The sequence below is a fragment of the Phoenix dactylifera genome, unplaced genomic scaffold, assembly GCF_009389715.1.
Source record: "Phoenix dactylifera cultivar Barhee BC4 unplaced genomic scaffold, palm_55x_up_171113_PBpolish2nd_filt_p 000125F, whole genome shotgun sequence".
NCBI lineage: Eukaryota > Viridiplantae > Streptophyta > Magnoliopsida > Arecales > Arecaceae > Phoenix > Phoenix dactylifera.
In genome coordinates, this window is record NW_024067690.1 from 1,141,355 (window position 1) to 1,167,283 (window position 25,929).

Below are 25,929 nucleotides of genomic sequence, written 5' to 3' on the forward strand. Positions count from 1 at the left end.
ATTAAAAATGACAAACATCCACAACAATAGAATTGCTGCTTGAACAACCCTGGAAATCAAGCACAGCAGACAAACTACATGACGAATTATGGTAGCATAAAAAGTTTTATACCAATTAACCTTGAAAGATAAATTTCCACCATTAACGAGAGAGAGAGAGGTCCATTACTCTTCACCTGAGGAAGCTTAATAAACTGCAGATGAACATTCAAACGACATAGAAAAACCGTTCCATCTCTCTCCCTTATTTAATTTTTTTGATAAATACTATTCTTCTCTTGTCCTTGACCTGTTACTTGGAGAGGCAGCAATCGAATCAGGTCAAATACATGATAAATCAAAAATCAATCAACCCTCATCCAACTTATTTATTAAATAGGTAAAAATATAACTCCGAAAATAATCAAGCTAGTATCAACCTAGCTTGATCTACAATGGGTTGAAACAAGTTAAATAGGTTAAACAGTTAATATTGCTGCCCTTAGGTTTAACTATGTGATAAACCATCAATGCATGTTGCAACTTTACATTATTTCCATTGAATTTCTTGCAGAAATGAATTCTAAAGTGCATTACAAGGTTACCATACAATAAGAACCGTACATTATGCAGGGACGAGCTCAAAAAATGCCATATTACTTGGCAGCTCTGCGGTAATACACTACACTTCAGGAGAGTCCCCTCTTTCGAACACGAGACCTCAAAAAGTATTGAGCCTTCTTGGTTCTGGACCTCTCTCATAGGATGACATTCTAAATTCATGTTGATTATTTAAGACACGAGATGCCAAAAGCTGAACATAAACAACCATGGACAATCAAGAGCAAGCAGTAGCAGTCTTGTGTAGAAGTTTCATGTCGTTTTTTTCTCATCAGCCTTCAGAGAGGTCCTACTAAGCAGGTCCTGTGGTAGCTTACGGTTCAACATCAAGTCCGGCTATTGGCTAATCAATGTAAACATGGTGAAAATTTTGCTCTGCATGATGCCTTTATAAGTTAATACTTGTCCTTTATCAGATCATTCCTCTCATTTTGTAAGCAAAATTCAGAATACACTGCACTAAAATGCAGACCTTCAAATCACCTCTTATATGAATGTATTTGGTAGGAGTAATCATTATCTTCTCCCATCACAGCCAATCACAACCGGTGCATTGGGCAACTCAAGTTCCTTCGCATTAGATGATTGTCGCCCAATTCACAAAGTCCCCACCACCTATATATAAGGAAATGGCTTCTCTACAACGCCTACCAATCGAGGCATCATCTTGTTGACCTTGAATATCCTTATGATTTGTGAGCAACCACATAATAACACACATCGACACTGTATGAATAATCAGGGTAATCACCCCAGTTCATGAATGCCACTGCACAATGAATATGTCTAGATGCAATTTATAAGTCACTGCCTGGTCCAACTCCATAACATCATATTATGCTGTTACAGACTTTGAACCAATTCTCAGGTTTCTTAGAAACAAGAGCCCCCGCAGATTCATTTTATCTATAATATCCCCAGCTTCAGATTCCTTGCCAGCAAACTCATAAAGATGAACAGCAGCGCTTAAGAAAAATCCATCAGGTTTTACAAACTCATTGACTGTTTCAAAGAATGCTATACCTTTGTCAATAAGCCCATGGTCCATATATGCTCTCATCATGGTTCGACAGCATGCTAAATCAGGACTCATGCCCATTTGTTTCAATTGGCCATACACTCTTTCTGCCTCTGGAATGTTTCCTTCTTTTATGAAGGCAAAGATGAGGTGGTTGAAATGAGCACATGAAGGACTAATTCCCTCCTTTAACATCCTCTGAATAATATTCTCTGTTTTGGAATAGTTATGGTTCTCGGTGTATGCTCTAATCAGCACAAGATATGTAAAGGAATCAGGGAAATGGCCATCTTTTTGCATGTCTTGAAAAATATTTTCTGCTTCATGATGAAGTCCAGAAGTGGCGTAAACATTGATCATGATATTGTAACTAATCTGCAAGGTCATTTATCACACCAGTGTAAGACAATTTTTCACAATAAAGTAATGGCAAGTAACAGATTTTGGCAGTGATTGATTTTAAAATAATAGAAGCTAAGTAAATTATGTGTGCATGTAGAGAGATGAAAGAGAGGAAGAGAGGCGAACAAGGATTTAAATCTTGGTAGCAGACCCATCTTGGTTTGCTCTTGGGATGGTACAGTCCAGACGGACTGAACAATCCTAAGAATAAGAAAAAAACGAAAAAAATAGTGTATCTTGGTCTATCTTGGTCCATCCAAATGTCTTGCATTGTCCTGAGTGTCTTGACACTCAGGAATCGACATGGTCAGGGCATCCCGGTTCAAGAGAGAACCCATGTCCCATACCTATCCCTGGTCCTGCTTTCTTGTCACAATGGTAAGGGATCAATGTTAGCACCTTGTTCCAGCAGGACATTAAACCACAGATGTGATTGTTTCTACCATTTATTAGAAAGCAATGGACACAAGATAACAGATAACTAGTATTGACAAAATGCGGCAAGATCATGCAAATGCATTAATGTTGCCACTATATGATTAGCATACATTACAAAATTTATTTTGGATACTGCCATCTTTTGTAATGTATATATAATGCATACTACACATGTCCATGTCAAAATTTGTTCTAAAGATGATGTAACAATACTGCTTACCCTACAAATACAATGCAGATGTGTCAGTGAAACTTTTCTCATGAGATGTCAGCTCCAGCAACTAGAAGGATTTTTTGTTGAACCAATGTTTGAAAACCTAGTCAGTTCGGTATGTATTGCTCAATACGTACTCTTCTAACCCTAAAATGGTACAAGGGGTCTCTGTTTAAGCAAATCATAATTATTAAACCCAGATAGGACTGGCCAATTCGACCAGAAAACTACTGAGTTGGTTTTATAACTGGACTGGATATGCATTTAACCCCGGTGAAAAATGGTTAAATCGGACAGGTTTAAAAAAAAACAGGGAAGTAGGTGAGTAGAAAACCAAGCAAGTGGGTGGAAAACCAAGTCTATTCTTGGTTCAAAAATATTACATCAAAAGTCTATTGCATTGAAGATTTGAACCACTACACCCACTCAACCACTAGACGCAAGTTGTAGTTAACCATTGTCCTTATATGATATATACTACTAAATATCGTTAATTCAAGCAAGTTATAATATTTTCAATAATTTTCATCAAAAAATTATCAATTATTTTTTCCTCTGGTATATAAAAAGTAAATATATTTCATTTTATTCTTTTGGATATTTTCAAAACTTTACTATATAAAATACCTTTAAAATATACATCCTCCATATTTTCCCATATTATAAATAATCTTTCTTGCAATTCTTTTTTGAAAAAATAGATGATTCATGAATATTCTATATTTATTCTGCAATTACAAAGTAGTGTAGAATGTAGATTGTGTTTTAAATAGTAGCATCTAAAGTTGAAAATTTATCAATAATTATGTACATTTTTCTTAGTTATATCTTATTTTTCTATCACGTGTTGACAATAATAAGGTTACTCTAATGTAGCCTATGTGTCACATGTTCGAAACACGAAAACAGCCACTCTGCACACGGGGTTAAGGCTACCTACATCTAACTCTGCCTAGACCCTACAATAGCGAAAGCCTCGTACACTAAAACATCCTTTTTATATCTTATTTCTCTATAATTTTTTAATATATTTTACTATAAACACAATCTGAACGATTGACCTGGTAATTGGAACAATGAATTGATGACCCGAGCCTTGGCTAGGTCAATCTCTAGTCCAAGTTTAATAACTATGGAGCAAATAGTACCAAACCACACTTGAGTCACTCAAGCCAATATGAATCAAGTGGTTCGGGGCAGATCAAAGCCGGCTTACCCCATACCAAGAACGAATGGATGCTTGAATCAAGTAGTTTCGCTAGATACTACTTAAGTATGGCTTTTAGTGAGGCTGGTTCTCCGAGAACACCTACAAAAGGAGATCCTAGGAGCATCCTATGCCAATCTTGATAAGCTTCAAATTTGAACTTTTGAATCTCAGGGCTAAAAGAACCATTTTTTGTTTAACTTTTAGTTGAAGGAAAGTAAAGAAACAAGATATCAAGTTATAAAGAAAATAAACTTAAGGAAATAAGCTTAAGAAATTTTATTCAAAAGTCAGTAGAAATATGATCTGACAGATGTCCAGCTCAATACAATAGAGAGGTCATGCTAATTCAAGGATTCTCATTGATTATTTGTACACTAAGAAAAGGAGAAACTAAAATTTTTACTATTATTTTACATAATTTTATTTTTTTTTACTATTCCTATTTACTTATATGTTATAAATGTGCACACTATAAATCTTTATCACATATAGGTTAATTATGTACTTCTAATTACAAATTATATGATTTTATGCAATAAATACATATCATCGACTTTAGCGCACATAGAACATGCCTGGGGTACTTAAATTGATATTTCTGCATTATTTCTTGCAAAAGCAATGATTAAGACAACAAAACCAAATTTTGAATGTTAAAAAAAATGTTGTAGAAGGATGTTCAGGACATATCTATGTACACATCAGTGCCTTTTATCAGCATGATCCTCTCTATGGCACATGACGTACCGCCCTAGTGAATACAAGTTTGTTGACATACCACCCTAGTGAATACAAGTTTGTTCCTCCACAATTCAAACCTTGTGTTCAACAAAATAGAACAAACAATCATGCACAATGTGCCTTAGTGGTTTGTGTACTACAAATTACTAGCCAACTCATTGCAAAGGCTTGACGGGAACCATCAAGAAGCATGGAAACTGCCAATAAGGATAATGTCCTTGGAGATAGCAATTTCCCTTACAAACCTACATAACACCCATTGCTTGTGTCTCAAACCATCTCTCCAACTAGTCCAAAATTATATGACAGTACCCTGGTAATCTCTGAAGAATGTGAACAGCATGTTAAGAGCAATAAAAGGACAGAGAGGGAAGGACATTATCAAGGGGAAAAACGAAAAAAATAACTAATGTTGGATAGTCACAGAGAACTCTGTTACTTACTAGTATTCTTCATGATCTTAATTAACACCACTAATTTGTCATGATCATGACCTCAACAATGCTCTCAAAAAAGTTTTAACTAGAATGAAGCAAGGAATATCAATCAAGAAAAGAAATTTATATAATTAACATTTTATAAAAATAGCATTTCAAGGTAAACTAAAAAAAATATGTAGGTCCATCATATCAAGAATTCTGCACAGCATCCAAGTTTTGCCTTAAATCCAAAACCTATCTCCACATGTGAATATGCGTGGGATAACAAATTCGTCAATCCCATTTCTCACTATGTAATCCATAGGTGGTTTAGAAATCTAATCTCTGATAATCCGTGTTACCTGGACACTAGCATCCAACCCCAATAATCTGTATCAGATGCAAATTTGAGTCAGATATGTATCAAATACTTGGATAATAAGAGTGAATATTTATTCTTTTGGAGATTGGTCAAGGATGTAGTATTGAAACAACTTTGCAAAATGCTTTTTTTCTCATTTTTTTTAGGTTAATCAGAATGTTAGAATGAGAAACATGTATATTTAAAGATCTTTACAGATATATCTTTTAGTTATTTAAACAAAACAATATTTAAAGGCATAAATATATATATATATATAATTTAGTTAAAATTATACTTTATCCTACATATCCCTGTATCTCCTTTTTCACTCTTGTCAAGTCAGACACTTCGATACGCATCTAAATCCGATTGTCATATCCATGCAACATTGTTAATAACCAGCGAAGCTATCAAATTCGAAGCAGCATCCTAGCAAGGAAGAGGATACTTTTGTTCATATGCTTTTTATTTCTGAAATGTAAGTGCATACCTTTCCAGGTCTTATTCCACCCTCCTTCATTTTACTAAATAGTTGAGAAGCTTCTTGACTCCTACCTGCATGGCCACAAGCCAATTTTAAGCAAAATAAACAAGCATAGACAATATCTTATTATCCCAACTATTTGATGATGGCGTTAAGATATAACTATCATGGTTTAACAAGAGTAAATAGTTCTATGTTAATATGTAGCACGTAAAGCAGTTAAATCAAATTGATATTACATATAACAATGAAAGTTAGCCTAGCCAACAATAAATTCAGCTGCTATTGTTTGGAGGGTGGAGGAAAGGGAAGCCCACCAGCCTTTCCATAATAGCTAATCATATTGGTATATGCTTTCTCATCTATTGTGAGACCCGAGTCTTGTGCAGTGTTGAATATCTCAATAGCCTTCTCCAACTTTCCTCCTTGACCATATACACTGCATTTTTTAGAGTTGAAAGAAAGGCATCAAATAGAGGCAAGCAACTACTACCCAAGAAGACAGATGCATACAACTGAGAGAAGAGACAGTTCTGCTCCAAAAGCATTCTTCCGAAGTATTAAACAGAGGGGCATAAATGTGCCACCTGATCATAGTGTTGTATGTCTGAAGAGATGGGGGAACACCAGATGAAATCATTCGGTCATATATGCTAACAGCAGAGTGCAGTTTACCTGCATGATTTTCATTAGTGCTTTAATATTAGCCATCAAAATCAAAAGTCCAAACTTTATTAGATAATGTAAAAGCTTGGATGGCTAGCGCCTTGACCTGCATCAAGCATTGCTTTTATATATGTATTGTATGCAACAGTATCAAGCTCCACGCCATCATTAAAACTGCCATTGATAATGTTTTCTGCCTGCTGATATTTTCCTAAATAGTACAAAATCAACAAATGAAGGTCAAATATAATGCTTTAGCATACACAATAAATAGTGAAATCATGACTCCCCAGGACAACTCTGCAGAATTAGAAAGAATGATGAGGAAAACTATAAATTGTCATTTGTTATGAAGCCCTCACACTTTGTACTTTTGACAAGACCTTGAGGAAAAAACTAAACCACAACCTCACCAAGAAGGCCCACTTCAGCAAATGTAAACATCGTATGCCTATACTGCTATTCTTTATGGCAAGTAAGCCTTCTTATTTACCAAAATTAGCAATTTCCCCTCTATCATTTATATCATCTATAGATTCCATACATATGAAAAAGAGCGAGTTGGGATCCTTAAGTCTATCAAATTGCCAAACCCCCCCCCCCCCCCCCCGGCGCGGTATCCCATGCCAATCTTGGGATCCACAATAATCCCACTTCTTTCGGACTCTATAAGAAGCAGGATCTATAGTGCCAGTACCAAGCACCATACTGGTTGTCCGGCGGCACAAGTCGGTACGAACCCGCGTCGTGCCGTGCCAGGCCTGTACTGACGCAGGAGACCATGGGACAAAGAAAAAGAGAGAGCGAGCGGAGGAGGGAGGAAGAGGGAGAGGGAGGGAGGCCGGCAGAGGCCTCCACCACCTGCACCAGCGCCGACCTCCACTGGCCCTCCCTCTCCCTCCCTCCCCCTCTCTCCCTTGCTAGCTCTCTCTTTTCTTCTTTTTTCTTCTCCTCCTTCGGCGACGACGTCTCGGTTTCTTTGCCGGAACCGTTTTTGTCCACCGCCGGTACGTCTCGGTTTCTTTGCCGAAACCAGGCGATTCGGGACGATTCTGCCGACCTTGATCAAAAACATCACATAAAACCTCAATTTTACTTCTTTCGGACTCTATTAGAAGCATCACACAAAATCCTAGTTTTCTACAATTCCAAATTATCTGGATTCCGTCATAAACATCCACTCCCTATTTGTTGTTTCAAGTTGGGAGATGCTATCCACAGAAAATTTTCATCCAAACTCAAGGGCTTGGCCCATGCATCTAGCACATCCCAAAAGTGTCTGCATATTAAACTATATTAAGAATTAAATTTATCTTTTCTATCTCCTTTGTATTTAACATGCATCAGATGTGCAAGCATGCCACCAAGAATATAAAAGAAACTTTTGTATTTTAATAATCTCATTACCTCAACTGGTCGCTGGAAAAAGGAGATGAGTATATTGAAAACCCAAATAGATTTTATAAATACCAATTGAACTCATAATAATGACCCATTCTCTTCCACGAAGCAAGCTTTCTTCCAAACATTTCAACAACAAGAGCAAGGCACGGTGCATGGGCCTCCCAATACATAAAATAACTAATAACATAGATTAGCCAATTACTCAATATCAAACCCACTTCATTCTCCTAATGTCACCACCATCCATGCTAATCCACAAGATCAAAAGCCCAAACAAATTTTGTTTTCTAAATAAAAACTATTGCTTTGATAAAAATAAACCCGATCGTCTCCATACACATTAGAAAACATAAATCATCTACAAACCATATGACAAATATAGAGGTGTCATTCCTAGCTACTCAATTTCCTTAATCACCTTGTTCTGCCATACCTAAAGGAAAGGAAAGGATCCCTGACAGACCTAAAGCTTTAGAAAATGGAATTAGTCAATGAAAACTGAAAACTGAAAAATTAGTTCCTACCGGACATGCTAATGCACTTGTAGACACAAACTCCATTTAGTAATCCAACCTGAAGAGCCACCACCCCACCTCCTTTCCCCTCAATGGGATCTACAGTTGGTTCTAAAGTCAATGCAGAAAAATAATATTGACAGACTAATTGGCAGCTAAGACCAATATCTTGCTCACCTTCTTTTTAAGGAATTGGAATTAAAAAGGCTTCAACTCTTCTGATAAATTAATAAGAGCAAAAAAAAAAAAAAAAAAAAAAACAAAACAGCTAGTGTAGTTCTTAAATTTGATTCATACCATGCTTAGTTAAAGCATTTACGAGTATACTGATGCTGACAGCATCCGGAGTATAGCCTTGATCAACCATTTTTTTGTAGAGTTGGTTTGCCTCATCGATTTTACCACATTTGCAAAAGGTATCTACCATCGAGTTATAAATAGCTCCTCCAGTGCTTGAAGATTGAACAATCGAATCAAATATTTCTTGGGCTTGTTTTAGTTGCTGGCGCTGGCCATATAAAGAAATCATAGAAGCAGCTGCTGAGTCCAGAGGTCTGAAACCAAGCTCCATTAACTGTCTATATGTGGATTCCGCTTCAGTTATACTTCCTATAGCAAAATGGTAATGGATATTAGTCCCACAAAATTAGACAAATCTGATGTTCATGATTAACACAGATGGAAATGAACAATATTGTCCAAAATCCACTAAAAATAGGCGTAGAGAACTTATTGAAATGAGCTTTCATAAGCTGCTTACCTTCCCTAACAAATTTGCATATCAGCTGGCTTGCTGCAGACAAGCCACCAGTAGTCTCCAACATGGTCTTCAAAATTTCTTTGGATTTACAGGTATCACCATTTTCTATGTACAGGCAAAGCATTACACTGAGTGCTGTAGTGTCCGGTTGCTCTAAGGTCTTTAACAAGTCTTCTGCTTTCTGAAGCCCTCCAGCTTCCCTATACATGGCCATCAATGACGTCTTGGTGGTCTTATCCATGCATGATCCAACATCTACCATCTCCTCTATTAATTGTTCAGCCTCATCTATCATACCCTCTCTGCGATATACTTCCATAACAGTCTTATAAAGATCCTCATTAAAGTGGACTTCATGTTTTTTCATCTGTGAGATTAATGCTTTAGCCTTCTCCAGAAGACCTAATTTAACATAGAGTGTAAGTAAGTCATTGCAGCAGACTGAATCAGGAAATCCATTCCTTGATATATTTTGAAACACATATTCTGCAGAAGCCACATCTTCCTTGGAAATGTAACATCGTAGTAAAACACTATATGCAAAATCTGACAGCTTCACATCATTAGACCTCATAAGCTCAATAACTGCTAAAGCTTTCTCATGGCTTCCAACATTTAGATGAACTTGTGCCATTGCTACATATGTTTTCTCATCACTAAGGAGACCTAATTTTTCAATGTCTTCAAAAGTTCTTTGTGCATCCTCATACAGGCCAAGTTTCCCAAATATCCTAATAAGTATACCATAGATAACTTCATCAGGCATAATTTTATTCCTTTCCATCTCTGAAAAGAGTGAGAGCGCTTTAGAGTAATCAGCATTTTTATAATGCAAAGACAGAAGTGAAGCACAGGTATAGTTACTTGGAATGATACCCAGAGGCTTCATCTCTTCATAAAGTCTTACGGCCTCATCTCCTTTGCCATGCCTTGCGGTTAAGCTGATTAAAAGGCCATATGTTGCCTCCTCAGGGATGAGTTCAGATTTTTTCATTTTTCGATATGCATCCAAAGCTTCCTCCATAAGGTCCTCTTTGGCATATGAATTTATAACAACTGTATAAGTGAAACGATTGGGCACTACTCCGGCATTCAACATCTGCTTCCACAACTGGATTACCTTTCCATGCAGCTTCTGCTTTTGCAAACATGAAATCATGAAATTAAAAACTGCAACAGAGGGTAAGATATCTCGCCTACGCACAGCAGAATAAAATAATAGCATATCTTTGTGTCGTCCCCATCTAGCATATGTGCAAAGCATAGTGCCACAAGCAACTTCATCAGGTTCACAGCCTGCTTCAAGCATCTCCAGAAAGATCTGTTCAGCAAGTTTGATCTTTCCAACTTGGCCATATATTCTAAGAACAATAGTGTAGACAATTACGCTAGGTCTGTAGCATAGCTGCAAAACAACAATAAGAACAATGGTCAGTAATAGTAAGTCAAGTTCAAATACATAAATGTATAATGAAGTATTAAGAGACACAGTAGTGCAGCCATACAACTGGTATACGATAAGCATATTCAGCATTTACCAAACCATAACAAGACATTTCAGGCATCAACTTATAAATTTTTTTTCCAAAAGAATCTATTAGTGATGCTGTCTCACTTAAAATAACAATGCTCTATCTTTCATATCACAACTAATCAGGCTCTTGTACCCGAACCATCATCTTGTTAAACAATATAAAACCCAGTTATTGACACAACAATCTCAGAACCAATCAATCTAGTTCTTCAAAATTCACCCATTTCTGCACTATGAAGAACTTCAAGATTTACTGATCCATTCAATTTTTCCAACAGAACATATAGACCAACCAGTGATGCTAACCAACTTCAACTACCAATTCTGCTACTATAACCCCTCCAAAATCACAACATGACAACCAAACTTGCTCTATTAACAGAAAAGCTTCATCAATTTAAACAAATCAAACTCGGCAAGAGAAAAACATAAAAAAGTGGGGACAGACTCAAAAAAACATCTCCAGTCACATAGCTTCCTCAACTTCACTTCATATGCAAACTTCTCGCTTGTATCATGGCCCACACTCATTTTACATAGAAATATCTTGTCCAACATTCAAAACCATTTTCACAATTTCATCAATTTTATTCTTAGCCTTCCTCTGTTGAAAATATACATATAGAAATAGACTCTCTAGTGTCTGTAATGGTATCAAATCTGTCTCAAGGATGAAAATGGATTAGGATACACACAAAATACTGATTTTAAGAAGAACTTGTAGACTCTTTGGTGGCCTTCAGTGCTCCACTTCCAAGTTACAAGTAACCTCCTATTTTTCTTCAACATGAGCAGGATGAAGAAGAATTAATGCAAAACAACCTAACAGATATGTTAAGCAAGATAAATAAGATTACAAGAACAAACTAGATGAAGAAAGGAAAAAGGTGATAGGTGCAGAAATCTAAAAAGGATAAGGTGATGAGCTATCAATTAAGATTTTTGTCAATTTTCCTGAGTTACAGGCATACTTTCATAGTTCAAAATTGTATTATACATTTTTATTACTTTTAGTAAATATTTATCTTCTTTAATATCTTGGCTGTCAAAAATGCTCAAGGTACAGTGAGTATAATTTATACATTGGTGCAATTTCCTCAAGTTAGGAGAATCTCAAAACACATTAATGAGTGGTCACCTAGGTTTCCTATCTAGGAATGCCTCCTAACTAGGAACTGGATAAATTACGAAAGCAGAAAATTCCTTTTCCTTGAGTTATCATTCAGAAATTCCTTTTCTTTGAGTTATCATTCAGTATAACTATAATCATCTTTCTTTCTACAAGTTCTTGAATCCTTTGATCTCAGTTTTTTATTGGCAACACAACTATGAGGTCTATACATACACTTAAAAGCGGATATGAACCAAACACGATCCGTATATACATACACTTAAAAGCGGTTCAGCAGCCCTAAATTCTTTTCATTGTTCTCCTCCCACTCCGCTGCTCCAAGCCACCCTCTACCCCTTCCCTCATCAAAGCAGAGGCTCAAACTGCCCACTCTCCCTTGCCTTCCTCCTCCTCCAACCCCTCACTAGCATCATCTTCTTCACACCTTATAGGCTCGAGCTCGTTGGTTCGTCCCTCTCTCTCTGTCTCTCTCTTTCCTTCAATATTTGTAAATCTTCACTAGATGGAGAAGAATGGCTGATCTACACCAGCAATGTCTGATCCTTTCTCTCTCGATTACTCCGTTTCTCATCCTCATTTGCTGGCTCACTTTGGCAAATCTGGTGGTCATCAGCGATCTTGCGAGCATGAGCAGCATCAAGCAGGTCAGCTTCCGACCTCAAAATAAGGTCTCCACTCTCTCTCTGCATTAGTAATCTAGACTATTTTTATTTTCTTCATGAATTTTGTCTGACGAATCAGTTGCTTCTGGAATTCCTAACTGCTGATCTTAAGAAAAAAATCCACAAAAAAGGAAATTTTGAGTGGCTAATACCTACAATCTACCCCAAAGAGGATGACTGATAGAATGTTCCATCTTCTTTTCCTAAGATTATCCATAGTTAAAGGCTTACTCTTCATTAGGATCCAAAAGAAAATTTTTTATCTTCTCTAGCATATTTGATTTCCAAAGTGAAGCATCCAGTGGATCAAAATCCCTCTCTGATGAAGGAGGTTATAGGTGGACTTGGAAGAAAAGATGGGTTGTTTGCTCCATCTTCATCTGATCATGTCATTAGAAAGAGAGTTGACACAAAAATCATTCAGCAGATAAGAGATTTTTGAATATTCCAGTACTTGAAGGTTATACTCCAACTCGGTGAACTATTCTTAACTATAATATAGTCGCTTACTTTGGTGTCCTCATCTTCAACAATTTGAAAGGTGGGTGAAAACCAATATAGATGTCTCTCCAAAACAGAGTGCTTTTGCCATTGCCTACCTCCTTGCAGACTCTGTTGCAAAAAAATATTTTCAGAGCAACGGATGCCTCTTCAAATAGGTGACACATGCTGCCAGAAAGATCTGCTACTTCTCCCAGCATGTCTATTCCTGTAGTACTTTAAAGACTGATTAGGATTTTCCATGGGTGATTATCCAAAGTGGAGTTGGATACTCCTGATGGATTCTTCCCATAGATCTTATGTTTCTCAACAATTGACCATCTACCTTCTCGTCACCTAATCAACCCTGGATTCATTTACCTAGGACTCCTTCCTCTCATAAATCAATAAAAGATTATATATTTTAGTCCCTAAATAATAAGTTTTGCCCAATTTTCCTTATGTATGAATTTTTTTACACAAATGCAAGTATTTATGAATGTGTATGGATGTATGTATGAATTTTTTACACAAATGCAAGTATGTATGAATGTGTATGTATGTTAGATAAGTGAGTAAATCAGATTCAGTTTATGAAACTATGAAAGTGCCATTTTGATCTTATTGTCAGTGAAGAAAATCCAACATTACTCTAAGTAATTATCACATACTAATAGTATGTGGAGGATAATTGGCTAAAAAATTCACCCAATTGCCTTTTCACTAGCACAAGTTAGAGGTACCATGAATATAAGACCCTAATGGACACAATGCAACTTAAGAACTTGAGGGATCCTTATGTTATCCATTCCACAAAAGATGCCCAACTTCAGCTTGTTCCACCAAGCCCTTCCCAGTGTGGTATCGTGGATAAGCTTTTATTGTCTGTTATTTTTATTCTATTGTATTTGTATATTACCTTTTTTTCTTTTCATTTTGTTAGGGTTATTCTTATTTCTCTTCTAAGCACCAATTGCATCACGGAGGAAGTAACATCTGTTTCTTCGAGCTTGGTTTTATTAGTAAATATGTACAGTGAATAGTAAATTAGTAATATATATTAATTAATAAAGATGGATATTTAACCTCTTTTTTTCTCTTTAGATGTTAACAATGGAAGATACAAACATTCATACAATTGAAACACCAAGTTCCACAAATCAAACCATAGCCACGGGTGTGGACGGTAGCAAACCTCCCATTAGTGCTACTTCAAAAGGGAAAGCAAAGGCATGTGGTGAGACAGAGAGATCCTAAAAACAAATCAGATGTTTGGTTCATTTTACTAAAGTTGAAAGTGAAGAATGTGATACAGTTAGAGCTACATGTAATTATTGAGGTGCAGATTATGCTTGTCCTAGTGCTTATGATACTAGTACCTTAAGGGCTCATTTAAGAAGATGCAAGAAGTACCCATATAACAATGTAGATAAGAAACAAAAGACCTCAGCTTTTAAAACCAGTAGGACAAGAGGGAGATAGTGCTAGTGGTCTTTGGCAGTGAAATTAGATCAAGAGGATTGCAGAAACGGGCTTGCTAGGATGTTAATCGTTGATGGGTTACCCTTTAAATTTGCTGAACATGAAGGTTTTTGTGAATTCATTACTCTTTCACAACCAAAGCTTCATGTATGACTGTAGCAAGAGATTGTGTTGAAGTTTATATTGCTGAGGAGAAAATGAATACTCTCTTGCATAAGACATCTTAAAGAATGTCTTACTACAGATACATGGATTTCTTTGCAAAAACTTAATTATTTATGTCTTACTGCACATGTCATAGACAATGTTTCGAAATTGCACGACAGAGTTTTAAACTTTTGTCCAATTTCTAGTCATAAAGGTGAGACCATTGGTAAGGTAGTTGAGAATTGCTTGCTTGAGTAGAAAGTGGAGACGATTTTCATTATTACAGTTGACAATGCAAGTTCTAATAATATTGCAACTGGCTACTTAAAGAAAAAAATCAACAATTTGAAAGGAAGTGTGTTAAATGATGATTTTCTTCATATGAGATGTGCACATATTCTCGATGTTATTGCTAGTGATGTGACACAAGACAAAGCCTCTGATACCAAATTGATGTAGGACAAAGGCTCTAATACCGACACAAGACAAAAGGAGAGAGAAAAAGATGAGGAAGGAAAAGAAGGAGGAGGAGAAAGCAGAGGGCAAGGACAACTCAATATTCTTCATTCTCAAATCTCAATATGCAGAATGTGTTCTCAATTAACATAACAATGGATTTATATAGACAACCCAAAATCCTAATAAAAGTCCACATATAAAAATACTGGAGTCTTCATAAAATTATAATTCTAAAGTCCACAAATCTCTAGTCCTAGAAACTCTAGTCATAGAGTTCACATAAAAAAATTTAATTCCCTAATTCCTAAATAAATAAAAAAATCTAATTTTTATATTTGGGCTTAACAGAAGTAAGCCTAGATTTCTTATTAGATGGTCCCCCGTCATGATGTTTTGAAGGATTCGAATGATTCAATTATTGGAATTCGTTATGCCGTGAAATATACGAAGGTTTCTCCTGCAAGGTTATTAACTAAATTCAAAATATGTGTGGAGCAAAAGAAAATCATAGGTAAAAGCATGTTATGCTTAGATGTTGTGACAAGGTAGAATTCAACTTACATGATGTTGGAGGCGGCTGGTGAAATTACAAAAAGCTTTTGAAAGGTTAAAAGATCAAGATTCAGGATATGTGAATGAACTTGATGCGAAAAATGGGACACCTACCAATAGGATTGGGAAAATGCTCGTGTATTGATGAAATGTTCACAAACATTTTATGATGCTATTCTACACTTCTCTATGTCACTTCTAGCACCTTTTTTCTTGAAATTGCTGGAATTCAATGCCTCTTGTTAGAGTGGGCAAAAAGTGATAATCCATACTTAGGCTTTATGCCTTTGAGAATGAAAATTATGTCTTTGAGAATGAAAGCCAAATTTGATAAGTATTAAGGAGATGTTGAGAAAATGAATGTGTTGTTATTTGTTGTACCAGTGCTTGATCCTTGATACAGATTGAAATATGTGAGTTTTTTTAGCCAAGTTTATGAATCGGATGTGGCTTTTGCAATGACTAGAAAAGTGAAGAAAATTTTGCTTTGTTGGTATGAGAATTATAGTATCCTTCATGCGGCTTCAAGTGTACAATTCACTAATAAAGCTCAAAGTTAAAGTGAGATGGATATTGGTCAACAAGAGCAAGCTCTTCATTTGTTGATGAAGTTTCGATTGAAAAAAAAAATGGAGAAGATGAGGACAACAAATCCAAGGTGGGCCAGTATTTAGAGGATGGTTGTGAACAAGGTATGCCATCTATGTACCAAGCCCTGTACCGGTGCCACCCTATTACTATGTTGGTACATCCAGTACAAAAGCCGGTTCGGCATATCAAGTATCAATATGTCCTCCATACCATGTACCAGTTTGATACCAGTACGATGTGGTACGCCCCATACCGTCAGATTCGGTACAGTATGGCGTATCTTGGTTGTAAAAAAGATGATGCAAAGTTTGAAGTTTTGGATTGGTGGAAGGTGAATTGCTCTAAGTATTCAATTCTCTCTCAAGTAGCAAAAGATGTGTTAGTCATTCTTATTATTCTATCGTTGCATCGGAGTCTGCATTTAGTATTAGCGGTCATGTACTTGACTCATTTCAGAGTTTGACTCCTAAATTAGTGGAGGCTCTTTTATGTACACAAGATTGGCTACAAGGTTCATCACTTCCAATTCATGTTGAAAAAAGCACGAATGAGTTTGAACAACTTGAATCGGGTAATACTAATGAATTTATTAAGTTATAGTTTTATTTGCTAGTAGCTTAGTTTGTTTTTTATTCAATTCATGAAAATATAACTTAACTTATTGTTTATTTCAGAATTTTCAATTTTGATGATAGAATCCATGCTTTTAGGAGATAAATGATATATTGTTTATTACAGTAAGTTTCATTTCTTGGTTATTTGACTCTTAATTTCATTTCTACGTCGGTGTAATGAAATTGTTTTGCGCTACATATGCTTATATAGTTAACCCGATTGAGTGACGCTTGATTCTCAAACAACCATATGGGGAATCAAAATATGTAGAAAGCTTCAGCCTAGACAGGTCGCTCACTCTAGATGCCCAGGTGAGCCTTATTAACATCCATGAAAAGTATGAAAAGTGTTTATTATTAAAATTCAGGATACTTTAAGAATCTAATCGGGCTTCCCAGAATTCAAAGGTCCCAATTTGAATGAAACACTGTAAATCTGAACAAAGTAACGAACAGAATCATTTAAGTTTTAAGAAGAGTATATTACAGCAAATGATTTCATACTACTAACAATAAAATTTTAAAGATTCTATTTCCCTCTTTGCTTCCACTAGGAGATTCAAAGTAGCAAAAAGCCCACTATTTTCAGGTCTACTGACCGGACTTTTGTTGAAATAAAAAAGGAAAGAAACAGACTTAAGTTGATTGATCCATTTGGGCCCCCAGATTTTGTAACCTACAGACTTGGTTTTAAGAAATTGGTTCTTTCCAGAAGTATGCTTAGGGATTTGGAATGAAAACCTAATTCTTGGATCAGTAAGTTGGGCAATCTTACCTTGTCATCGGATCATGGCATCATTGGTGCTAGGGTCATCATAGTTGGTATGAGATAAGTGTATTCCTTCAAAAGGCATGAAAGAGGTTATGATATTTCATAGCTAACATGATAAACTAAAGGATAAACAGAACATGAAACAACACAAGCATATGAAGTACAAAATACTCAATCAGATCAACTAAAGGTTATGACATGTCATGTTCTTTCAATATTTTATCAATACTAGTTATTTATTTGTTTTTCTCGCTGAATGGTAACATATTCCAAATTTTTGTTGTTAAAATACAGTACCGTTGTGTAGTGTGACATTATCTTTTCAATCCTCTGCAGGTCACCACGTGTTCACCATTCAAGGAGCCCATCTAGGCGGAGATATTAAACTGTCTTAATCTGGCCACCTGAAGTGAGATTTCAGTGTTATCAGATTTAGGATTTGGAGTTCAGTCATCTTTTTGGCCTGTTTGATACTAACAAGGAAAGCTTGATATGTATAACTTTGGATAAGTGACATCTATCACTGCATGCTTCATCCACTGATAATTACTGTTGTTGGCTTGTTGCTCGTTGTTTTTGGATTCTCTTGTGTGTTATGTTCCTTAAACATTGTAAGGATTTTGGGAGCTGTTTCTGTACTAATGGGGCACTCAATTAGAGGTCTGTATCAACTAGTGCCCCTGCTTGATATCTAATGATCTTTGTGGTAATCTAGAAATTCAAAGATGGAGTTTTCAAGATTTTATGAAATGAGATGTCATATAGACCCTTCAATTTTTTTTAGATATAGGTAATATAATATCGACCTAGTTTAAAATGTGCAGCCTACAACTTACCTTATAGGATCCATTATACTTACCAAAAGCTTGCATACTTACCTTACATTACATGTTTGTATGTGAGAGCGAGGTGATTCCATTTAGCCCAACCCATTTGACAGAAGCCCGTTTAGCCCAGCATAATGAATATCATCCTGGTAAACCAAACCAAACTTCTCGGGTTGGTTTCGAGTGATTTTTGTTGATGGTCGGAGCAATTTCAGTTTCGATTTTAGCAACCTGATTTAAATTGGTTTGGTTTTAATATACATCTAAATCAACCCGACCCGACTCATGCACACTGAAAGAGAAAAGGGGATTCATTGTAACTAGGAAGTAAATCCTGGATGCATGCACACCATAAGGAGCAATTTCTACTCTGAAGTCAATGCTTTGGACAGGCCGCAACCCCATTTATCTTATTTTTCCCTTTTTTTCTTAAAATCATCCTTCAGTCAAAAAAATTGGTATTACGCTACTAGAGTAACTAAAACCTAGCCATCCACTTTGCTTCTATAGTTTTTCTACCACTAATTTTTTTTCTCCATGACTTTTGTATAATTGGTGCAATACCCGAACTTTCTATAATGTACACATCTGTGGGCACATGTGCTTACCAGCTAAGCAACATAGTGTTTATCAAAATGGGGATTCTAATAGAAGAGAGGAATATAATCAAACCAACCTAACAACATAATATTTCAACTAAGTGTTCCTCAAACCAAACATTCAAAACCTAGATAACAATAATCAAACATGTTTCTATCAACATCAATATAGAATTGAGGATTCACAAGCAGAACCCAGTTCATAATTAATGAAAACAACACGGGTAACTGTAAAAAAGCAAGAAATCTAGCGCTTCAACAAAACAAACAGCAACCTAAATGTGGAAAAACGGGTATAAAACATGAAAAAGGAGAGATTTTTGCTGACCTGAAGCTTCATCCAGGCAAAGAAATCCCTGGCCTGGCGCCACCCCCGCTGCTCCTTGAGCACGATGCACATCTCCCGGAAGCTCAGCTTCACGACGAACGACGCCATCACCTCCCTCATATTGTAGGACCCCTCCGGTCGCCCAGAAAGGCTCCGCACGGCTTTGATTGCCGCCACCACGTGCTTCCCGTACAAATGCCCGTCCCTGTCGTCCTCGATGTACCGCACCATCTGCTCCGGCGTCCGGCGGATCCAGCGCGGGGTCTGGACGCCGCTCCCTTGGTTGCGGCGGAGAAGGCTGAGGTACTGGGCCTTAGCGTTGATGATGCGGCGGGCGTCGTCGTCGGAGAGGGGCTTCCGGGGGTGGCGTCGGTAGGGCTTCGTCACGGGCCTGCCGTTGCCGTCGCTGAGGGTCCAGGGGTCAGCGACGTAGCATGCGCGGAGGGAGGCGGGGCGGCGTGCGGTTTGGAGGGTTTTGGGGGGGCGATGTGGGGTTTTGGACGGAGGGAGGAAGGGATTTGGGGGGGGAGGGGAGAAGGGGGAGAGGAAAGGGGTTTTGGTGGACTCCATAGGGTTAGGGCCGTTATGCTTCCTGTTTTTTATTTCTTTCCTTTTTAGGAGGGTTAGAGGGAGGGGAGAATAGTGGAAGGAGGGAGCCGCTGAGACGGTCGGAGAGGAACAGAGATGATAGGCTTGGATAGCAAGCGCCCAGCGCGCGGGATGAATGTTTGGATGTCGACTGGGCAGGGAAAGCTGTCCCCGAAGTTAGACTGAGTGCCATCAGTCACAGATCAGGTCCGGATTTTAGTAAGATCCAAATGCATACTTGGCCCAGTATCAGGTGAAGTCCAAGTCTCGACCTTATTAAAAATATTTAAAATTACAATTTCACCCTCTCAACTTTAACCAAGATGCATTGCCACTTCCTCCAAATTAATTTTTTTTTTAATTGAATCCTTAAGTTAAAATGCTGATCCAATGTGATCTTGCCTCTTATCTTCATTAATAGAGTAGTGTCGTGTGCCCCATCAAATGATTGCTTAACTCTTTGGAACTAAAATACCTTTAACATCAATTGTTCGGAGCGAAAGTCATAGAAAGAAATTGAGAAGCTTCCGATGGATCTTCAAGCAATTTGACATAAACGGCGATGCTGCCATCATGTTGGAGCCCTACGACAAGGGCCTTGACAACTCTAACTACGACAAGCTTCCTTGCACACCCGTTTTCAGACCGCTTGCAGTCAAGTTCTTTGGCACGTCCGATGGTACATCATTTCATAGCTACGGTGATATGGCCGAGAAAGTAAATGAACACTTGCTCGATGAAGGCGACCAATCTATCTATTGATCTTCTACGAAAGATGGACGTGCAGCTTGAGTCCTATCTAGAAGGGAGTCGATGTAGCCTATTGGAGATGCTTTCCTGCCAAGTGGCTAACGTCCAAAAGACGGAGCGAAACAGGGCAATGCTGGAGTTTGTGATAGAACAAGCTAAGAAACTTGATTCTATTATGAAAAAATCAGGGTTGTTGCCAGCCCTGGTGCATTGTGATGTATACTATGGTGAACTTGGCCGATTATGCCATCAAGGAAACTAAAGTCAGCCTATCACTCTTAGAAACAGTGTGACAGGATTTTCTAGAAGGTTGGCTACTTAGTTTTAACCTATCAAGGAGGTGAGGTCCCCAAAGTTTAGGAAAAGCTTTCCCCGAAGTTAGATGGAGTGCCATCAGTTACAGGTCAGGTCTAGATTTTAGTAAGATCCAAATGCATCCTAGGCCTAGTATCGGGTGAAGTCCAAGTCTCGACCTTGTTAAAAATATTGAAAATTACAATTTCACCCTCTCAACTTTCACCAAGATGCACAGAAAGAAGGGTTGATTTGTTTAGCAGTGTGAAGCCCTCCCCCCTTCCTTTTTTTTTTTTTTCTCCTTTTTTTTATAGTAAAATCGGCATTTCATACAACTCTCAAATGGATACAGCCGGCCATGTCAAAAAAAAGAAAATAGTACAAGAAAGAAGGTACATCAGCATCTCTAGTCCAGATAAACTCTCCGGAGTGCCGAACAATAAAGAAGGCAACCCAGTCTGCAGCTCTGTTTGCCTCCCGATATACGTATACCGCCTAGAATGACTCTCCCTAACCAATCTGTGCATCCCGCCAATCAATGGGCATCTATCCCCATAACGATCCACTCCCCATATCCAGTCAATCACTGTAGAGAAGTCCTCCTCGAGGTATACCCGATTAGCTCCAAGAGCTCTCCTCGCATAGAAGATATCCTTCCAGGCTGCCCGGAGCTCAATATTTATAGCCGTCATACCGAAAATATGGCGACCCTTCGAGGCTCTCTAGGAGGCTATGTTTGAGAAGGATGGGGGTTGCCTCGGAGGATTCACCTTTCTTCATGCGGATTCACTGTTAGATGGTGCAGTGCGGATGAATCCAGTTTATCTTCAAGGATTTTATCGCCAGCACCCGCCAAACGCCTGATATTTTTGTGCGTCCAGAATCCTTGGGCGGCATTTCTTTTTTTTTTTTTTTATGGTAAAACAGAGGAAGGTTGCAGTCCTGTAATAAAAGATGGGAATCTGCACTCGGAGACGCTGAATCCGAAAAAACAATCTGATAAAATATGTGCAGCACCCAAAAGGCGGCTGGTTGCACCGCAGAAATTGGTCTTGGAGTTCACCTGATTGGGTTGAATAGAATTTTGGGTGGATATGAGAACTAAACTAAACCTGATTGTTAAATTTAGATTCCGAACTTGGTATACAATAATTTGTTTTGGACCCTCATTTTCCAAAACCTGAGACGATTGGGTAATCAGATCTAGCTATAACTGAAACGGTTTTTAAAATTAAAAATCCTTACATATATATCCTTATCAATGACCCCGTAATTTATGTTAGATTTAATTTTGTATAAATATTGAATTATCTGATTTTTTCCATCATAAATGTCATCCATTGATTTAGAAAATGCAATTATGTTAAGATTTGAATGAGAAAGATATGTGGATGTGAACTGGTTTAATAAGCAAAGATGTCTGATTCAATTAGTAAAGATGATCGAAGTCGTTTTCATTTGAGTTCCGGATCTATCATCTTAAAATCTATGATCTCAAAAAATTACTGGGGTGAGAAACCCCCTGATATTCTCTCAGAAAAGAATGAGAAAGATATAATAAGAACTGGATGGGAAAGATGTAGCTCTAAATTTCTACATTCATATGCCTTGTATTAGAAAGATATGATTAGATTTTCCCATAGAACCGGCGATTATAGTAAGAACCGAATAGGAAAGGTGGTTATGCTGGAAATTTAACTGGAAAAATATGGTCATCTAAAGTTTGACAATTTAGAAAAGTGATTATGATAAGAAATAAATTAGAAAGATATAAACTAGATTTTCCCAAAGAAACAGTGATTACGGCAAATGGTAGGGGGATTATACCAATTGCTAGGAATTGAATTGGAAAGATATGTTCTGCATTTTTTCCATTGAAATGATGACTACGGTAAGAATTGAATGGAAAAGATATGATACTGAAATTTTCTTTTGATGCCATGCATTAATATAGAAAATGCAATCATGGTAAGAATTGAATGGAAAACATATGGTAGTAGAGTTTCCCACAAAAAAAGTGTTGCTGGAAATTGGACCCGCGGGCGGCCGTCGACTGAGGAGGAGGAGCTCCGACGAACACTAGCGGGTGGCGATCTGTCGGCGAGCGGCGTCCTCCGCGTGGGGGGCCTGCAAAAGAAAACCGGTGGCCGGGGTTTCCGGCGCCGGCCCTCCGATGCTTAAGTCAGAGGGGGGCTTAATTTTGGAGAAGGAGAGAGGAGGAAGATCTATTCTGCTGGCATTTTCTGAGTCCAACCTCCTCCTGAGAAGGAGGGGTCCCTTTTTATAGTGGGGGCGGATTACCTGTGATGTGATGGGGCGAGGTGATCGTACGACTCAGCACGTTGTTTGAGTTGGTGCGCGACCAGGTGAATTAATGCCTTGATGTCGGCGGTGAGGGCAGGATCAGAGAGTTGTCATGACTGACTGAACGCTGCCGAGCTGATTTGCCGTGGAGGGCTAACGATCCGTAGATAACTGGAGCCACGCGCACTGATTGTTGAGTGAGCTGGAAATATGCATTAATTGTTGAGTGGGTAGGGGGTTTTGCAGAGATCGTGCCCATTAAATGCCGGAGGTGGTAGCAGGGTATGGCCCCTGACCGGACTTCAGGAAGGTGCAACCACGGTAGGTGGGCGGCGAGGTCGGACTTTCGAGGTCGGACTTCCGAGGTCGGGCTTCCGAGGTCGGGCATCAAGTTCGGCTGCCCGAGGTCGGCCGTCGTCCGGTTCCGTACCGGCAAGGTTCTCATGTACTCGGGGGGGACTTGCATTCCCTCAACACTACGCCCCGACTTCCGAGTTCGAGTTGTTCGCGAGCTCGGACGTGGGAAGTAGTAGTCTTTATTATGGTGGCAGGGATCGAGGAGAGTTGGGCTATGCTGGCGCCCTCACGCGTCCCGAAGCGTTTATAACGGAAGGGAGGCGGAGGGTTGCGCCTCTTGACCCTTCGTTGTCGTCTCGTATGGTGAGCTCATGATGGGGGGTCCTAGGACTTGGTGGGGTGGCGCCTTGATTCCGTATTCGAGGCGTCCTTCCTGAATAAACATGCTGTCTCGATCTTCGAGGCAGACATGTGGTGTGATCTGAGCGTAGGATATTTATTGAACCAAACGCCTTGAGGTCGGATGTTAGATTAGCCGTTCGGAGCCTACAGCCAAGTCGGTCGTCCGGGGCTGAGAATTAGGCCAGTTGCTTGAAGTCGGACACACTTAGTCTCACATCGGCCGAATGGGGACTTGGGAGGCTGCAATTATGTTGGCGCTCCGCGCGTCCCGGGGCTCCTTTAACGAGGGAAGCGGGGGCGGCACCTGCTCGCCTCTCGAGGCGATCCGGTGTAGCAGGTCCATGATGAGGCCGCGAGATCCGATGGGACGGTGCCTCGGTTCTGTACTCAAGACACCATCCCAGAATGAATGCGATGCTTTGGCTTCCGAGGCCGACACGTGGTGTGATCCGGGCGGGGGGTGGAAATTAGCCCTGCCGATCTGGGCCGTTAGGAAGGTCTATATAAACCCCTCAGTCTGGCCCTAGGAGAAGTCTTGCTTAGTTGACTTCTCTTTTTTGCCGTTTCTATCTTCGTCCTCCTTTTCAGTCGCAACAGAACCTCTCCGGCGGTGCTCGGAGCGATTTCCGGCGACTCCTCCGTAGGTTTCCCCCTTGTAGGGTTCCTCTTTTTCTTCCCTTTTCTCGTCTCCTTCGTCTTTTGGCCATTTTTCTTTCCTCTAAAATGGGTCTTGGTCCGGATGAGGTTGGGTCTAATTTGTCGGCGGAGGAGCTGGAGTCGATTCGTACCCGGTTCTTTTTCCGGCCCGGGTTTCATCTTGAAACTGCGGGGCAGGAGGACAGGGTGACGTGGCCGCCCCCAGGTCGGATTGGGATTCATCTCGAGATGCTCTGGGCCGGCTTGCGGTTCTCCCTTCATGAATTCGTGAACAGCTTGCTGGTGGAGTACCAACTTGTGCCAGCACAGCTCGCTCCGAATTCATGGAGGACCATAGTCAGATTTTTGTCCCTTTGCCTTGCGCACGGGATTCCGACTTCGGTGAGCGTTTTCCGCCGGTGTTTCTTATTAAAGACGAACCCGGCGGATGGAGAGTGGCTATACTTCGCCTTTCGGGGTGGTATGTCACTTTTCCAAGGTGCCCCTTCCTCTATCCATGAGTGGAAGGAGAAATTTTTCTTTCTTGCGTCCGAGGTGCCGTGGGGATTCGACCCGAGGTGGGGGCACCCCCGGCTGAAGGCCCTTAACAGGCTCTCCGAGCCCTCGGCGAGCGATCAGAGGGTCCTTGATGCTCTGCGGGGCCTCGGGAAGGGTTTCAACCTGACCGACCTCCTAAGAGGATGCCTTGGCGAGCGTTGGCCTGAGTTCGGCGTGTCCCGAGGGTAAGAGCAGTCTCATTGTTTTGTCTTTGCCTTATTCGTTTCTTTCTCTCGTTCTTTTGATGTTGATGTAACACTTAGAAGGATTTCTTTGTTTCAGACATTCCTCACATGTCGACCAGCAACACATCCCTCTTTTCTCGGTTGAAGAGGCGAGAAGCCGAGGCCGGCGGGCTATTCCTCAGCCCCGAAAGAGGTCCAAATTGGCCGCCACTTCTACCCCAACCGGGAGGAGAGGCACGGAGGCGGGAACCTCGGCGGCCGTTCGAGGGCGAGCGTCGGCTGCCGGGGGCGCGGGCTCGAGCTTCTCGAGGGCATCCGGCTCGGCGGCCCCACCCTGCCCTGCCCCTGTCTCCCAGCGGGAGGGGCGGACGACCATCGAGCCGCAGCGCTTGGGGCCCGAGCCGAGCCGAGGCCCCGAGGCTTCAGGTTCGGGCAGGCCGAGCTCTTCGAGGGGCCCAAGGGGAGAGTCGGCCGAGCCAGGGTCCCCACTCCTCGAGGGGA

The 25,929-nt window shown here is 39.6% G+C and overlaps 1 protein-coding gene across 1 annotated transcript; it reads right to left on the minus strand.

Annotated features, from left to right (window-relative positions):
• Positions 1 to 346: 346 nt before the first annotated feature.
• LOC103695800 (pentatricopeptide repeat-containing protein At5g27270) lies at positions 347 to 20,150 on the minus strand. Its single transcript, XM_008777214.4, has 8 exons — positions 19,415 to 20,150; positions 9,236 to 10,640; positions 8,773 to 9,084; positions 6,663 to 6,767; positions 6,478 to 6,565; positions 6,208 to 6,329; positions 5,897 to 5,961; positions 347 to 1,993 (listed from the first exon to the last, which is right to left on the minus strand). Exons 1-8 carry the CDS (start codon positions 19,982 to 19,984, stop codon positions 1,436 to 1,438), a joined length of 3,225 nt encoding a protein of 1,074 aa, XP_008775436.2. The 5' UTR covers positions 19,985 to 20,150; the 3' UTR covers positions 347 to 1,435.
• Between the last annotated feature and the right edge of the window lie 5,779 nt (positions 20,151 to 25,929).